General features: G+C 39.2%; 2 protein-coding genes across 3 annotated transcripts; both read left to right on the forward strand.

Moving 5' to 3' along the window:
- Positions 1-61: 61 nt before the first annotated feature.
- Positions 62-3,497, forward strand: cfap161 (cilia and flagella associated protein 161). The gene is made up of 8 exons (XM_074678074.1): positions 62-289; positions 892-981; positions 1,088-1,302; positions 1,397-1,478; positions 1,915-1,950; positions 2,148-2,270; positions 2,372-2,445; positions 2,869-3,497. Exons 1-8 carry the CDS (start codon positions 230-232, stop codon positions 3,050-3,052), a joined length of 864 nt encoding a protein of 287 aa, XP_074534175.1. The 5' UTR covers positions 62-229; the 3' UTR covers positions 3,053-3,497.
- A 3,224-nt stretch (positions 3,498-6,721) lies between these two features.
- Positions 6,722-16,836, forward strand: LOC141797088 (high-affinity choline transporter 1-like). Of its 2 annotated transcripts, none has more exons than XM_074678501.1 (9): positions 6,722-6,996; positions 8,826-9,015; positions 9,183-9,296; positions 11,102-11,257; positions 11,634-11,782; positions 12,478-12,627; positions 14,627-14,780; positions 15,120-15,337; positions 15,447-16,836. In XM_074678501.1, exons 2-9 carry the CDS (start codon positions 8,832-8,834, stop codon positions 15,960-15,962), a joined length of 1,641 nt encoding a protein of 546 aa, XP_074534602.1. In that variant the 5' UTR covers positions 6,722-6,996; positions 8,826-8,831; the 3' UTR covers positions 15,963-16,836. The 2 variants fall into 2 exon arrangements, with proteins under 2 accessions (XP_074534602.1, XP_074534601.1); XM_074678500.1 differs by having other exon boundaries at positions 6,725-6,996; positions 8,823-9,015; positions 15,447-16,832.
- The last annotated feature ends 635 nt before the right edge of the window (positions 16,837-17,471 follow it).

The following is a 17,471-nucleotide window of genomic DNA, read 5'->3' on the forward strand; positions in this document are numbered from 1 at the left end:
ACTCCTGTAGATGCACGCCCTCTCGCGACGGTTGGCGAGGACTGACCACAGTCTATGGAACTGACGGAACACGAGACTTCCGTTACTCGTCACTTTCTGTTGTCATAGAAACTAAAACCCAAACTTTTCCTGCGTAATATTTAACACACCAAACACGAACATCGTTGCAACATACAATCTACATGTGATCGCTTCTTAAAGATATATTATTACCAAAATATCCGACGTGATGACGTATCGCTCAGGTGTGAAAACGGGAAACTGGTTGGAAGACCTGCGCTTAAGAGAGGTTTGTTTCCAATACAAAAACTCAAATTTATGATCTCGCTTTTTTTTTCCAAACTCTTTTAATTGCTGTTTCAACGACTTTCTCGGTGTGTTGGTGGCATGAATGATCTGCTCTCTCATTTTTTTTTCCCACAATGGACTTCTTCGGTTAACAATCTGCACTATGAAATGATGACCAAACTGTTTTGGTGTGTTGTATATGGGGTCACTGTTCCCATTTAACCAAAGTACAAGCACAAAAACCTACATTGTCTATTAGAAGTGTGAAGTAGGTCTCAGTGGTCATCCTATTGCAAAAGGTAAGTTCGGATACTGACTATTTATGTAAATATAATAAAACAACAGAGCCAGCTATTATTTCTTTCCCAATGCTCTTAATCTATCAAAAGGCCATATGCTCTTAGCAATCAGAGTATTTTATGAAGACTTAGGCACATCTTTAGTTTGAACTAACCCATACAGTAGCAGAAATGTGTTGATATTCACAGCAATAGAAGCTTAAGATGCTAAAATAATGGGTGGAATTAAATAAAATGGCCTTTCAGTTCTCTCATGATTGGGGTTTTCAAGGTGGGGACAAATGCTTCTATTTTCCTTTTTTAGGATGAAATGAAAGAGTACCAGGAGGAAAAGGAGAGGGGTGAGCTTGCCTTCCAGAAAGAGGACTTCTTCAAACAGAACTTGTTGAGACCGGTAAAATAAAGTTTAAGCTGATTGAGACCACCATGAATAGCAACAGAATATTTATGATAGAGATGTTAATAATGGTCACAATTATGTATTGTTATGTATGGTGTAGGTGAATCTAACTGGGACAACGGATGGAAGATTGCATTTTGGGGATGTTGTGATGTTGGTGAATCTTGGAGGAGAAAACAGGGAGTGCAGTGCCATCAGCATCAACGCAGACTTGAATAGTCTCATCAAAACTCCTCTTGGTATTAAAGCTCCATGTGGTGTCAGTGCAGGAAGGGACATTCAGGCTTGCACACGCACTGCTTTTGTCATTGAAAGGTAAACACACAAACAAAAAAAAGACAAATGAACCCCCACCACCACCACCACCTTTTCAATACTCAGTCACCTGCAATATTTCACATGATTACAGTGTGGATGGCAGTCCTGAAGGATCTACTCTACACTATGAGCAAAGGTTTGCCCTAAAAACAACATTAAGCTCTGCCAGAGGGGTAGGTGTACCAACACACTCAAGCACAAGCAAACATACCTTAATTTGCTCTTCAAACAAAGATAGAAATCTGTGAAATAAGAAGGAATGTACCAGAATCAATTGTTTTCATAGTTTTAGCGTTAGAAACTTCAGTACTGCAGTATGGGTGTATCATAAGATGTGGTTATGCAAAGAAAAATGTTTTAGACATTTTTGTTTGGACCATTCTTAAATCCATCTCAGTCTCAAACCATCATGAATGTGCAAACCAAAAAGATGGAATTGCCCTCCATGCAGCACAAATAATGTAAAAGTGTTTTGAACAGATCTGTTCTGACTCTTCTTTTTCACATTTATGACAACAAACTGTGCTCACAGTCTGTTTATTGTGTTTATAATAGCAAATGTTTTGTGTACATGTAGATGTAACTCTGTGTTTTCTCTTCCTTCCCCAGCTTTATCTTACAAGTGACTGGAAAAGTTTTCAAAAGGTAGCCCAAGTTTTGTCTTGAATTATTAATTCAGATCATCAAGGAGTATATATTTTACTAACAACCTTTAAGTTGGATTGGATGTCCTCTACAGTAGAATGAAAATGTGAAGGGCATTACTTAATGAAGCAATGTCATCAGCCGCTTCCCTGGAATTTTAGCTGTTTTTAATGTGACATTATGTGATTTCCTCTAAGTGTGCAAAGAACTCCCATCTACAAGAAGTCAACTTGGATGAAGACTGTTCTTTTCTCTCATGGTGGAAGATACTGCACTTTGACCCCCAGGAGAGGCTTGAAAATGACGGTCAGCCTGTTCCTGTAAGTCTGCAATTAATCTTTTATTCTACCTGTTGCAACATCAGCACTCTTTCCTTTACACATTAACATATTCATTGCTTTATTAATTTTTTTTGCTACAGGCTAATGTGAAGGTGCTGGTTATACACTACAAGACAAACCAGGCTCTCGCTGCTCTTGGTGATCAAGTCATCAGGTATTTTTTAATGTTACACTTTGACATTACCCAACTTTAACAAGGTATCATGTTAGGTTTAATGGAGTATCAAGGTAGTTCTTATTTGTTTCATGTGAATTAAACTTGGGGGTCTGTTAAATATTCAGAGTTAAAGCACAGTACCAAAATGTGCAAACTGATAAGACAGAGTCTGGTCACGGTGACATGAAAATTCACTCTTCCTCTTTGGGGTAAAAAGTTAACACTATTTCCACAGCAGACTTACTCACACTATAAAACCCTGTGATATCTTCATAAAAATGATTGGTATTCTGTTAAAACACAGCAGGAATTAATCTTCAGATACACCTCTGCTGTCTTGATCCAGCTTTTTAAAAGTTGTGTAAAAAAGTGCCTGTCATAACTTCTGGCAAATTATAAATAACAGTTGTTACTCTGCAGGACCATATTCAGCAAAGAGTATGTGGTAACAGCTCACACCTTCTTGGACTCTCACAAAGCGGAAAAGGACACCAACCACTGGATACTGTGCACCTCTGACCCTGCAGGGAAAGAACTTTTACTTCCCACCCACCCACAGTCAGAGGCCAACAATCAGGTGCTCACACAGGCAAAGGCACCTTAACTCTATCATAACCACAACGCATATGCCTTGGCCTCGAAACACTGCATCATTAACATCACTTCATCTTGATATATAGAGGACATTAGGCTGGCTGCAGATTTGTCTCCCTGTTTATTGACAAGCCTTTCAGGCTGGACTCCAACCAGGCTGCTGAGGTTTCAAGATACACATTAGCGAGTGAAACATCAGGGGGTTCTGTAGAAAGAAGCATTTGATATGTTCCTTGGAACACAGAAGGGGACTTTTGTATTGTTCTAGTCTGAACAGAGACCCCAAATTGTAGTATCAGTTATGTGTATAGTTTTGCTGTTTTCCTATGCATTTTGAACTTCCCCTGAAACAATTTAAAACTTTTGTTTAGACAAAACAAAATAATGCATGCTCTCAACAGAAGCAAGAAATAAACTCAAGATAAAAAGACTTAAACTACCCCAGAAAACTGACTGGAAGTTGTCTTTTTTTTGTTAGCTTTTTTTCACCTCCATTTTCTTCCAAGAGAATGCACAAAGGGTAAAAAGTTCAAGGTGTATTTCATGATGACATTTAAACAAACAAATAAGGTCAATAACAATAGTTCAGTTTGGGTTCCTTGATCTACATATGTTCCTATTGAAAAGTTTTGCTTCCCAGCTGAGATGAGGTTAACACCTAAGTCTGTTTTCCCGCAACACTCATCTAGTATTGTTAGGTCAGTGTTAATGATGGAGGAAATTAAAAAAAACATCTCTGTATTGTTCATTAGCAACATAAAACTATTTGAGAACCACCTATATCTGCACTGTTTTTGCTTTAAATGTCTGAATCTGTCTGGTCTTGGAAGTTTCTGATCATGAAAACTGTGAACTGAAGTTAGAAAACCTGACTCCTCTAGGCTTCTGTGATGCCCCTGCTGTGCCATCTACATCTAGTTGTGTTATCTTGGAGACCCATCAAGCTCGACTACAAAATCACCAGAGACTGGCCTCCAATTTTCAACCTAGGCTGGGTTGAGATTAGGTTTCTTGAGCAGCAGGGTGACCTGAGCTTGTTTAAAAGCTGTGGGGCAGACCCCAGATTCCAAGGAGGAATTGACCATGTGTGTGACTGCAGGTTTGATGATGGGTAAGGTGGTCTGCAGGGTGCTGGTAGGTATAGGATCAAGAGGACAGGTTGTAGGTTTGGAGTTTAGGAGAGGTCTGGAGACCTCCTCCTCACTCAGAGGAGCAAAAGAGTAGAGTGATTATAAAATAATATAAAATAAGAGAGAAGGTGGACATGAAAGGGAGGTGGTGAAGAAAAAAAGGTTACTCGAGGAGGAAGGGGCAAAGTGTTAAAAAAAAAACACGTTTTATCAACCCCCGCCCAGGTCCAGCAGTGTACAGTTAAAAATAAATGATGCTGCTACTTTAAGTGAGTTAACAAACGGTCAGTTCTTCTCACAAACCCACAATCAGACATCCCTGAGCAGAGGACTTCAAAGGCCAAAATATGATATAAAATGAATGGTATATTATTGATTTGCTTGGCTATAATAGAAAACTTTGTTTCATTTTGTCAGTTGTGACACTTTTCTAAGCCACGCCCTTTGGCTACTGTTAGTATGCCTGTCAAGCTTTCCCTTCTAAAATGAGAAATATGCAGTTTTTTAGTGAGATCAATGAGTCATTTTCAAGTATCTGAACAGATTATTCAGGTACTTTAGAGAGAAGTAGCCAGAAATGGTCTCCAGTATGTTTTAAGGAGATACATCACCAAAGCAAATGTTGGCAGAGTTGAAGTGAAATCAAAACAATTCAACTAAGAACAGAGTTCTTGTAGAGTGAGGTAAGTGGACATATTCTTGTTAAATTGAAATTAATATTAATTTAACTTTCATTGTCGTTGTGTTTGCCTATATCTATAGTAGCCATTCACAAAATGCTAAAATATATCAGTATGTCAAAACTTGTTTCTGTTACACATATTTCTTGTTCACATATTTCAATGGCTCAGGGTTTAGCAGAAGTAACTTACTATTGATACATCTTTGTTTGTTTGTTGTTATCTTACCTGACACATAGCGCGTGGTAGTTAGCACCTTCCTTTAGAACAAATGCAGGTGTTCTTAGGCTTTATCCACACTCAGCATCTTTCTATTTGCATCTTGGGCTTGGGAAATGCCCCCCCCCCCAAAAAAAAAAAAAAAAAGAAAAATCCCCACCACCCTCAAAACTTCTCAAATATTGACTGACTGTTAGACTTGTAAGTGCTGTATGCACACAGCTTAGGCATATTGAATTCTTTTGAAATCTTGACAGGCCTCCTGTGCATTTTAATGGTTTCTAACCAAGGATTGGACAGAAGCCCTTTGTGGGAGGGGCTTAGCAAAGGGTCACTTGTACTGTAAAAAGCATATTTTTGGAAGGAAAAAAACAACAAATTTTTGGTCCATTATCCTACGTGACACAACCCTTGTGGTGGTGGAAGTGGCCTGACTGATTGGACATTTCCCGGCCTGAATTTCTTTCCCAGTCCCTGTTTACATTACTGTTAATACTTGCATAGGTCTGTATACAACTTGAGGTTACAGTGTGAAAATAAGCTTCTTTTTTAACAACTAAAGAAAATAATGCAATGCTGACATGGGTCTTAGTACTTAAAATTTTGATAAGTTAGTGACAAGTGGACACATAGGCCTACAGGAGAAAGATGGGAAGAACGAGCTCTGTGTACCTGTTCCTCAGCAGTCTGCAGCATAACTAAGCCTTTGCATAAGACTGAGCCAGCTTGAACTATAAACTTTGTATGAAAGCAAAATTTTAAGTCCAGATGAGTATGCCTCCAGGACTCTGGTAAATGATTCCAAATGAAAAAGGCCTGATAACTGAAGATTCTACCTCACATGACTTGTAGAGCCTTTGGTCAAGGGATGTTCCTGCAGGGTAATCACTTACTATGAACTCTTTAACATAGCTTCGAAGGTTTAGTGGAAGGACTTTAATTTTATCCCTGGTTTTTGGGGAGCAGTGCAGAGCCTTCTTACTGGTAGCCAGTACTTTTGCTGTGGTATTTTGGACTACCTGTCAAATCTTCAAAGACTTAGTAGAGCTGTATCATAACAAGTAATAACACTAATCTAACCACGAGGTATTCCTGGAAAGAGTCTCCGGCGTTGTGGGCCAAGAAGAGTCACATCATTTTTGTCAGAACTGAGCAGCTGACAATTAGTCATCCAGGTCTTAAGTCCTTGCCGTGGATTAAAGCGGTTGTTTGGGGGGACAGGTATCACTAATTTTCATGTATACTAAAAATACAACTAAAGATAAGAATAATTGTATTTATTAATTAAAATGCATATTTGAAAATATTCTTAATGCCGTATTCACTTCCTTGTGTAAGTGGTTTACATAAACCCATTACATATTGACCTCATGATTGTACAACATGCGGGTCTATTTCTGGTCGTGTCTCCATGATCATATTTCTGCACTTCAATGTACACACGGGGTTATGGACTGAACATGATGCTGTATTTTCACGTTTAAGTGCGAATCACGTGTGCCCCTTTTCAGGTAATTGATCTGTACCTAAGATAACGCTGTCGTTTATTGAGGCCCGTAGTCCAAGCTGCGTTCAAGACTATGTGCAACGCTTTGCAACGATTTTGAACCAACTGAGCTGTTTCGAATGTGAGCAACGCGTCACTGCCTTATTGGTATTAGTTGCATCCTTGCCGTTTGTGATTAGCTGCTTTACATGTTCTTCCCAGAGACCCCAATATGGACTCAAACACGTTTTCAACAGTAATTGCAGTATTTCGGTAACCTTCTTACAGAGGAAAAGTTTTTGTTCCTGAACGCGCCCCTCCAGGTATCACGTTTCAGAGGGGGACAACAATAGAGAAGACTTGAGCGGCCGGGGCTGTAACAATACAGATCCTTAACGGAGGCGGCAGATGTGCAGGCTGGACGCGGAATAGTCACAAGGTATGTCGGCTAACTCAAAGCCTCATTTATAGTCAATCATTTAATGTCCCGTTTTTTGGCTAATGGCTAAAAAACATTTATCGCACCAAAATGGTCTTTTATTAGTATATTTCCATGGTTGTGCAAATATTGTGTTTTATTTCAATTTTATGGGGCCAATAAACGCTTGTGTGAAGGATAAGTTAGCTAAACGTGGTCATGTAGCTGTGGTCTAATTTCAGTCTGAAGATAAAGACGAGCGCTTATGACAGAACACGCAAAAATCAATATTCAATAATGGATATTTAAAAACGGTATCGATAACAACGCCACATGGATCACTGCTCTTAAGTTTTATTCATCGCCACTGCGTTTCTTTTAATCGGCAATGTCTTGTTGTCATCGTAGCGCTGTGTATGAATGCAATTGAGGTTATAGCAGAAATAGATGTGCTATACATTCCGTGCATGTTCTTGTGTATCCGATTGATGAGGAAATAATCTGTACAGACTCCAACGGGGCTTGAAGTCATTTTGAGGTCGACTTTAGAGCATTTTACGTTAATATGGTGGCTACGAGGACTTATTTCATTAAATACGTCGTTTTAATGGAGGAAATTATGAGCGTTTACATTCGCCATCACTGTATATTCACAGAAAGGACAAGCTGTGGTAGATAGAACCCAGTTAACAGCATCATCTCGACCTTTCTCAGAAATAAGATGCTGCTCATACCTTATCAGACAGTAAAATGTGGTGCTGATGGGTCATTTGGTAAGGAATTTTGACATTTATTGAAGATATGTAATGATGCATAAGTAGCCTATGTAATAATCATTGTTATATACGAGTTCGTGTCAAGCTGACCTGGTCATGATAAGCAGGGACAACACTGCCCTGAGTTTAATGGTCCAATCACATGGGTCACAGAGCATAAAATACATTACTGATTCAGTTCTCTGTATTTACTGAGCAAATAACAACCAAGTGTTAAACATATCATAAAAGACATGTTTATTTCCTGTAGACAAGCCTAACATTTCCTCAATGAGCACCTAATTTATTCATTTATCTTTTAATTGGAATAACTATTTTCAGCAAATACCTCTAACTGGTTAACTTAGACTAAAACACAGGGCTCTAAACTTCATTGCTCACACTTAGCACTAGATTACATAGCCTTTTCCTTGAAACCTACAATGAACTGACCAGGGAGTGATCTGTGGTCTAAAAAACAGCTATTAAAAGAGTCGTTTCCCTAACAGAGCTGTAAGTGTGGCATTTTAAACCCTGCGGGGGAAAGGATAACATCCTGGCAGAAGAAACACTTAGTTCCATGGAAAAATACTGAGGCCAATTACAGTGGGTCGGGCCTAAAAAAAGTTTATTTTGATTTTCGTCTCCTGACAACACCAAGGTTGCTGCAAAGACAATTCCCAGGAAAATCCAGGGAACTTGATGGCTCCAAGGTCCTCAGTAGTCTTTTCCATGGTTATGGGCAGTCTTTTTTTTTTTTTTTTCAAACCCTTTGATAAACATCCCTGTGTTCAGTTTTAAGGTGGTATGACTCTTTGGTGCCTATCTGTTGTCTGTGAAGTCCATGTTGGGACACTGTTAGCTGAAAAACGGTTTCTGATTTTTTTTTTTTTTTTTTAACGTGATGCTTCTTAAAAATCAAGATACAATTCTTTTACTAGGGGGTGGTTTCACCACGAAATATCTGACTACAACTTTAATTAAAGTACATTCTAGTACATTCTAAGTACTATTCTATTCTAAAATGTTTTTTTTGTTGTTGTTTGTTTGTGTCAAAGTTTTTTTCTTATTTTGGTGTGCTTTGCATTGTAGCAGACAATCATGGCAGTGAGTGTCCCTGGATTAGTGGCTGTGGTGGTTTTTTATATCGTCATCCTGGTGATTGGAGTCTGGGCATCTCGAAAGTCCAAGAAAGTAGAGAAAACATGTGTTGGCAACAAGAGTGAAGTTACCATGGTGGGAGGACGCAACATCAGTGTCTTAGTTGGGGTTTTCACCATGACAGGTAAAACTTTTGATTGATTGATTGATTTGTTGTGTGATTTGTAAACATATGCACCTGTCTGTCAGCCCATCTGTCTATCTACCTACCTTTTATACTTGGTTTGTGTACTTAATCCTAGGTGCTAGTCCTGTCATTAAGTTGTCTTGCTCCGCTTTCTTGTGTTTCAGCCACATGGGTTGGTGGGGGTTACATCTTGGGAACTGCTGAGGCTGTGTATTCTCCTACTCAAGGTCTCATCTGGGCAATGGGTCCTCCTGCGTATGTTATCAATTTTGTCCTTGGTGAGTAGTCGCAACAAATAAAGCTGTGTTATCATTTATAGCAGAAGAAGAGGTGATTGTTCAAAACTTTGACACAACTTTGAATATTGTGACGAAGTTTTTGGTCTTTTCTATTTTTGATTGTTAGTAGAACTTTTTGTGGTTGCACTTTCAGCCTCATATGGCAAAGTGTCTCAGAATGTCATATTTACTGTTTGCAAGATAAATAGATACCAAAACTCAAGACTTCCAACACATAGAAAGGCTGTGAGCATTTAACCAGAAGCTTCTGTCAGAATTAAATTTAGCTTACATTACATTGAGGCAAATGCCTCATCTGTGTATGTCAGTCTGACCACAAGGTCAACAGAGGACTTCTCCTCCAAAAAACAGTGGGAGAGGAAGCTAGAATGATATGATGTGGGCTGATAAGCACAGATAATAAACCTCCCTTTTGCCTCATAATCAATGCAACAATACTGGGCTGTTGTATGACTTACCATATCCATCCAAACCTACTAATGGTTGTTTCAAAAAGACTTTTAAATACCTTTCAAATTCTCTTTTCAGCCAGACTGACTGTCATAAAAATACACCGAAGTGTGATGCCATGCATTAAAGTTAACACTGAGAAACAAATGCATGTCTAGATTCAAAGAACACCATTGAATTTGCTTGTGACTATTTTAGCAGAATCAAAAAAAAACCACAGCCAGAAACAGGAGTATAATAATAGTATGAAGTAAACATTCTGTTTATTAGCACAGATTCAAAAGTGCCCTCTTTTTTTCTTTTGTCCATATTTGGCCAAATACTTGACTGAGCCTCGCGCAAAGTCTGAGGGGCAAATTCTGCCCATCTTTAAATCAGCCATCAATATCAACACAGGCACACATATTAAATTATAGACAATCTACAACAGTAATTTCATGGATTATCAAGGCTAAAAAAGCTGACCCTCCATGGTCAAATAGAGAATAAAAATAGTCTGTTCTTAATTTTCTGTGTTTAATCGAATCATTTCAATTTAAGCAATGTTAAAAGATAGAGATGCTTTAACGACTGTGCAAGCTGTGGTAGCACATTGTCATTGTAGCTTCAGCAGCATGAACAGCTAACCTATTTGTCATTAGTCATGACTGATGAATCACACACATGAATCTAGGGCATTCATTGTAATTCATATCCACTAATCCGGTGAAAATGGATAACAGTCAGATTGTTTTGTATAATAGCATCATTTTTCTCATTGAGGCTCTTTTGTTCTGTCACTACTCATTCATATCCACAAAAACAGATCATTTCAAAGTCTAATCTGGCCATCCTCATGAGATGTGTGAAGAACTCTGATACAGCATAAGGGACAGGCATTTTCCATCCTACATCCTCTTCCCTGTGAGGTGACAATGCTCCCAACACTCACAACTAAGCTTTTGTGTAAAATTAAAATAATATGTTAATGATAAATAACCTCCAGCAGAGCAATAATCCTGTCTTGAGTTTCCTGAGACCCATCTGACATTATAAAGTCTCTTTTTGTGAGGGATTAACATGACCTAGTGATACTGTGGTCTTGTTTTGTCCCTGTTAAGAGTTTAATTTGATAACCCAAATTAAACCTACTTCTAAGCTGAAGCTGTGAATTCTTTATGTTTATGTTTTTGGAAAAATAAACAAGTAATTCAAGTTGCAGGATAATTTCTTGAATGAAATTTTGCTGAACTACTAAAAAGTCAATCATTTCACTCTAATTTTTTTTTCAACTAGGAAATTATTTTTAATCTAAAGCAGGTATGTCAAGTATATTTTTCCCTTGTCTCCCTCAGGAGGATTGTTTTTTGCAAAACCAATGAGGTCAAAGCGCTACGTCACCATGTTGGACCCGTTTCAGCATCGCTATGGCAACATATTCACTGCAACACTTCTTCTCCCTGCTTTAGTCAGTGATATTTTGTGGGTGGCCTGCATCCTCGCGGCCCTGGGTGAGAAACACAGAATTCTGAAGAGTCTGTAACTGACATTAAAGGTACAGTGTGTGGTAATCAGCTGTGTTGAGCAGAACAGACTTGGTGGAAATTATTTGTAATCATCATCAGTATGTTTAAATTAGTGATAAGTCAACTCAATAAAAATGATATTTTCCTCTTTCAACCACAGTTTTTAGCACTTCTGCATAGGCTTCAGAATTTCACACCACAGTTCACCACTTCAGCTCAATCTAGAAAAACTGACTGCTGGATATTTTTAAATACTTCAGCTCCTACACACTGTACGTTTAAAGTAAAAAGCCTTTTAAAAACTTAATTCACCATACTATTTGGGCACCATCTCATACCTGAGGTTTTTGTTTATTTCCAGGTGGAACCATTAATGTAATTCTTGGACTGTCAGCTGCCCTCTCCATCATCATCTCAGCGGCTGTCTCAATAATCTACACGTTTTTAGGAGGGCTCTACTCAGTTGCGTACACAGATATCATCCAGCTTTCCTTCATCTTCTTCAGCCTGGTGAGAATCAAGAAGCACACATGGAGTCCAAATGTGTCAAATAAGTGCAGGATTACATATAGGCAACAGAACTAATAAAACTAGGGCTGCAGCTATTGAATATTTTAGTATTCGAGTATTCTACTGAAAATCCCATCGATTAATCGAGTAATCTGATAAAATATATTTTTGTTTAGTTAAAGAGCCGTTATTTTTCGAATGAAAATTTTTCTCTTTAAGAAATAGAATTTTCTGATACAGCATGTCAATAAGAGCACTTGCTTTGGTTGCTACAAAATTTGTAAACACACTTTGACACATTTTTTGTGCCTTGTACATGTCATCAAATGTTGCGGACCCAAATGGCACCCGTTTTGTAGAATGACCCATTCATCTCCAAACTCCAGAAAAGAAGCTAGATTTGTTGCTAGTTGCTATTTTGTATAAGAGGTAGCTTGAGGGGTCTGAAAACTCTCTTAATATGGCCTCAGCTCTATTTGAAATATCACTCTTTGATCTTTTTAAAAATTAAATGATTCCTCGAGGCAGAGAAAATTACTCGAGTATTTTTTGTAATCGAGTACCTCAAATCATTCGAGGAATTGATTCAGCTCTAAATAAAACCTGAATCAGATCAATCCATATTTAAGCAAATTGTTATAGTTAAATTAGCTTCTGATTGGATTTTCTCCAACAGTTGTTTTTTTCTGTTTCAGTGGCTCTGTGTTCCCTTTCTGCTCTTGAGTCCAGCGGTATCTGGAATATCTCCAAACCAAACCTACCTCAACCAAACTAATGAGAACTCTTGGTTAGGAGAGTTGGAGCTGGCAGATGCAGGAAAATGGACAGACGATATGCTGTTGTTGGTAAGATTTTAGCGTCATTTTGTCTGTATTTTCTGTGCAGAGATACATCCTTATAAATGCAGACACAGAAACCATATACACACCTGCACAAATGCAGGTTTCAAGTTAAGCCTCAATGTGCAAACAAGAACAAGAGACAAAAATAGGGAGTTGGTAATTTATTGAAAAAGCATTTAAACTGAAACATGCTGTACATCAGCTGGTCAAAAGTTTAAGACCATAGCCTCAAAAAAAAAAAAAACCCAAACAAAAGTGTCTAAAAAGGACTCAGTAGTGATCAGCCCCACCATTATTGAAGATCATATCAAAAATATGTTTAGACATGCTTGATGCAAGTGCTTCCAGGGGATTGGTTGGAACGCTGATCTATGTGGTATAGATGGCCCCACAAAGGGTATCTCCAAATGTTCTGAAATGGACTTAGATCAGGGGGAATTCCTTCATCAGACAGGCATTGTTTTCTTGTTGTCATTGCTACACAGAGGAGAGGTGTGAGGGATACCTGCTGCAACATCTCTACATAGCTAGCTGATGCTCCATTGTTCAATTGAAGAGAACAGGCACCAGCTCATGATCGAGCCTCCTTCACTGTGCTGAAAACTTTTCCAGTGGAGGTTTCCTTGTCATGCTAGTATCATTGAAAGCCCTAAGAGTTGTTCAGGTTAAATTGTGTTTTTTTGCCACTACTACTTGACTTTTTCATCCCATAACACTCAGAATGTCTTAGGACATTTAAAACAACTGTTGTTTGTTGCAAGAAGCCTTGATCTTGCAGCTCAACAATTCTGCCTTGTTCAAAGACACTAAACCTCTTTGTCTTGGCCATCAGGCCGTGACAGTGTAAATACCTTTATCAAAATGATATGTAAGCCATATTTTGACTTTTTAAAAAATCAGATTTGCTCCATCTCTCCACCCACAGTCTATCTATGCCAGCTAGAAGTTGAACAAAAAGAGAAATTTGCACAGCTGTTCACTCAGGACCTAAGAGACTCCTGATACATTTGAAGACAGAAGACTTGAAAAATGTGACCTCATCCCCAAAAATAAATTAGAAAAAGAAAATTGTAGCAGTAAACCTGACGGAGTGCTGCAACAAAAAGCAAGGTTGCATATGCTAGCTTTCTTTGTGTAAGCTTGCCTGACAACACTTATAGCCCAAGGAGGAGATGGCACGTCAGTGGACCAATCACGGATAACCAATTCATCTCAGAATAAGATAAGATGAGACATACTTCATTTGTCCCACACTGGGGGAAACTCTTTGTCCTGGCAGCTTACAACATGTGACAGAGGAAAATAACATTGTAATGGTCTGGGGAAGTATATGCTGCACAGTGAACATAGCACAAGAAAATACTGACCTATAAATATCTTGATACAGAATGAAGCTTGAAACATAAAAGATGAAGCAGTGGCATGTAATGACTGAAGTGTGTAATCATAACAATAGGTTTGTGGGTATGAACCATAAACAATGACCTGAGAAGACGGGGACAAAGTGCAAAGTCACAAAGTAGCTACTATGGAGCGACATTAAAGGTGGTGATAACAGAAGGATGAGTAACCTCACGTTTTAGTGCTGTTGTCAAAATGCCCGATTGCTGATCAGATGAATGAGCTGCAGTAGCACTCCTTCCTGCAGGGTAGATGTATCAGTCTGCTCCTGAAAAAGCTGCTCAAGCTTACCACTGTATTATGACGTGAGTAAGAGACATTGTTTGTGATGGATGTCAGCTTGGCGAACACCCTCCTCCCACCCACCTCCATCCAGTTTGTTCTGTCTTTTCCTGCCTCTTTCTGTGGTCCCTGCTCCCCAGCAGGACCTCATTCTTCTCAGCAGGTGCAGATACCCAAATTAGAAACATTTATAGCTCTGCTGTTACCTCCAGTATACCTTACTTAACCCATAATTTTGCTTCATAGAACGCTTCTGCTGGTAAAATTATCTTTTGTGCGAAATGCATGAATTTAAAATCTTGTAATTGTTTTCTTGCAGGCTTTAGGGGGACTGGCTTATCAAGCTCTGTACCAGAGGATCCTCTCTGCAGCATCTTCGGCTCAGGCTCAGATCACCTGTTATGCTGCCGCTGGGACAGTTTTTGTAATGGGCATCCCTTCTGTTATCATTGGCGCAGCAGCTGCCTCTGCAGGTAAACATAAATGCAAACTCTCAGCTATGCATTTACAGAACAAATTTATATTTTAATCACAGTTAAATCCTGTTAGCATTTTAGCTGGTCCAGGAACATATAGACTAGTTTGCATTTTATGTGTTATGGTTGGTATACCATACTAATTAAGGTGGGGCTTTCCAGTTTTCAAATGTCTAGCATCCTGCTCTGCAGTGCTTGATTTTTTATTTTTTTTATTTTTATGCTGTCATCATAATAAAAGTTTCTTCCCCCTCCATCATTTCATTTCTTCTCGACCCTGTCTGTCTCTTTCTCTACTCTATAACTGCTCCTCTGCTCTGTCTCCTTTCCTCTAAGACTGGAACCAGACAGCGTATGGTCTACCCCCTCCTTTTGAACGAGGGGAGGCAGGGAAGATCCTGCCATTGGCCCTGCAAAACCTCACACCCACCTGGTTGTCAGTGTTAGGCATTGGTGCTGTGGCTGCAGCAGTTATGTCCTCCATGGACTCTGTGCTGCTGTCCTCAGCATCCATGTTTACTCAAAACATATACAAGACGACTTTGAGGAAGCAGGTGTGTGTGTGTGTGTTCGTGCCCGTGGGTTTGTGTGCGTCTGTGTGTGAGAAGTTCAGCATGAAGGATTTAATTTTTTTTAATGCTCTTTTCATTTCTCTTCTTGCAGGCGTCGGAGCTGGAGCTGCAGCGGGTGATCCGTGCTAGCGTGCTGGTCGTGGGCCTGGCAGGAACAGGCCTCGCCTTCAGTGATGACAGCGTGTTTGCCCTCTGGATGCTGAGCGGGGATCTTCTCTATTGTGTGGTTCTCCCACAGCTGATAGGTGTGTTGCACTTCAGCTGTGCCAACACCTATGGTGCCATTAGTGGCTATATAGTGGGACTGTTGTTGCGCGCGCTGTGTGGGGAGCCAGTACTTGGGATCCCTCCTGTCCTCCTATTCCCTGGCTGGAGGGAGCAGGATGGAGTTATCACACAGTACTTTCCGTTCAGGACTCTAGCTATGCTCTGCTCTGTGATATCTATTTTTTCTGTGTCTTGGTTGGTGGGGCTTGCCTTCTGCCACCAGCTGATTCCTCAGTCCTGGGATATACTGGGGGTGTTTGAGGAGAAAAAAGACACAGAGGAGGATGAGATTCCTGTTCCTGTAGGGGAAAAGAACCAAATCCTTAATACAAAACTCTGAGGCCAACATAAATACAACCTTATCTAAAGTAAAGTCAAGCTTTTTTATGCAAATCCCTAACCAACAGTGTTACCCGTGTATTCTCCACACATCTAACACTGATTTATAAGCCTTATATGCACCAAACTCTGACCAGCAGTATATTGGGGTGATTCAGGGAGGATTAAGGCCACTTTAAAGACTGCAAGGCATCTGTCAGTATTTGATTTCTCCCCAAGTTTTTTCCTTTTGAGAATGAACCTCTTTCTTCCATTTGTATTCACAAGTGACACAAACATTTTCATGGTTTCCTTATCACGTACAATCCCCTCAAACCTTCCTAAGACTTAATGAAACTTAATTATAGGATCTTAAAAGGCAATTTTGCCTTTTTTTAATATATGAAGCACCAAGGAGACAAAGTAATGCAATACTTGCTTATCTAAGGAGGAGTATTCATTTTAAACAAAAGTTTTGTGTCATTGCTTTATCATGTTGAAAAGGGAACATAGTTTAAGGACCACAAAAACGTAAAGCTATTATAGTTGACGTTTTTAATATGTTGTGATTGTCAATGTTCATAAAAAATGAAACAAAGCCTGTGTCATCTTTTTAATGCGATAGAATTCTTGTTTTTTTGTGTGCATTTAAGTGCCAAAGAAATTCAGAATAGCACATACAACTTATACTCACAAACAAAAAAGTGCATAAAGGATAAATAAATTTTCATTACGTATTTGCAGTTCTGTTTTTGTAGCAATGACTGATGTGAGCTGAAACTGTAACGACACATTTGTAACAGAAGAGGGCGACACATTACTGAAGGAACCTCAGCAGCCCGGACCAGAGTAAATGTGGGGAGAACATTCAGGTAGTACAGCTGTGCTAACTCTGTTGTCTCCCACCCAAATCGTATTCGATGAATTGGTAGACCCAATCATCTCACATGCGCATGCGTCTTAAAATGAGTCCATCATTGAACGTCGTATTTCTTTAAACTGTGCAGTTAAACTTCGTTTTACTGGAATTACCATACATTTTTTTATTTAAAGTAATGTAGATAAGATGTTTTGGGGATTTTTTTTAAGTAAGTTGTTTAATTGTCAGAGTAATAATTTTCCCGCAATGAAAATATGGGAAATTGAACACATTAAGTATATAACATTTACCTACATTTTTAGAGGTGTTATAATACTTTAGTGATCAAAATGAAATCAGTCGATCTGAAACAAATGAAAGATGCTTCCCTTCTGGTTTATAGTCATTACGCGTCTGTTTGCGCACTGACTTCAGTGTCATAATAAACCTGCATCAAGGATCACACAGGATTTAGCCTACAATAAACAGCGACGCCTCCCGCACGCTGTGCCGTGGTGCCACTGCTGCCTGTGTGGGATGAATGAATGGTGGAGACAGCGCTGGTCCTCCTCTTCCCAATGAGGCTCCATGTCAGGTTTTAGTTTGAACATGTGACGATGGTGTGCCGTGTAACCTATGGCACAGCTCCGGTGCACAAAATGGACATTATGG

The sequence above is a fragment of the Halichoeres trimaculatus genome, unplaced genomic scaffold (genome assembly GCF_033239565.1).
Source record: "Halichoeres trimaculatus isolate MK-OKI-2021-1 unplaced genomic scaffold, fHalTri1.1 fHalTri1_scaffold_10, whole genome shotgun sequence".
NCBI classification, from domain to species: Eukaryota; Metazoa; Chordata; class Actinopteri; order Labriformes; family Labridae; genus Halichoeres; species Halichoeres trimaculatus.

Excerpts from the sequence above, each read along its gene's own strand:
- LOC141797088 (XM_074678501.1), top strand. The coding sequence starts at position 8,832 with ATGGCAGTGAGTGTCCCTGGATTAGTGGCTGTGGTGGTTTTTTATATC. Across the intron at positions 11,258-11,633 it reads CTGCATCCTCGCGGCCCTGG|GTGGAACCATTAATGTAATT; the intron begins GTGAGAAACACA and ends GTTTATTTCCAG. Across the intron at positions 12,628-14,626 it reads CAGACGATATGCTGTTGTTG|GCTTTAGGGGGACTGGCTTA; the intron begins GTAAGATTTTAG and ends GTTTTCTTGCAG.
- cfap161 (XM_074678074.1), top strand. The coding sequence starts at position 230 with ATGACGTATCGCTCAGGTGTGAAAACGGGAAACTGGTTGGAAGACCTG. Across the intron at positions 1,303-1,396 it reads ACTGCTTTTGTCATTGAAAG|TGTGGATGGCAGTCCTGAAG; the intron begins GTAAACACACAA and ends ACATGATTACAG. Across the intron at positions 1,479-1,914 it reads CATTAAGCTCTGCCAGAGGG|CTTTATCTTACAAGTGACTG; the intron begins GTAGGTGTACCA and ends TTCCTTCCCCAG.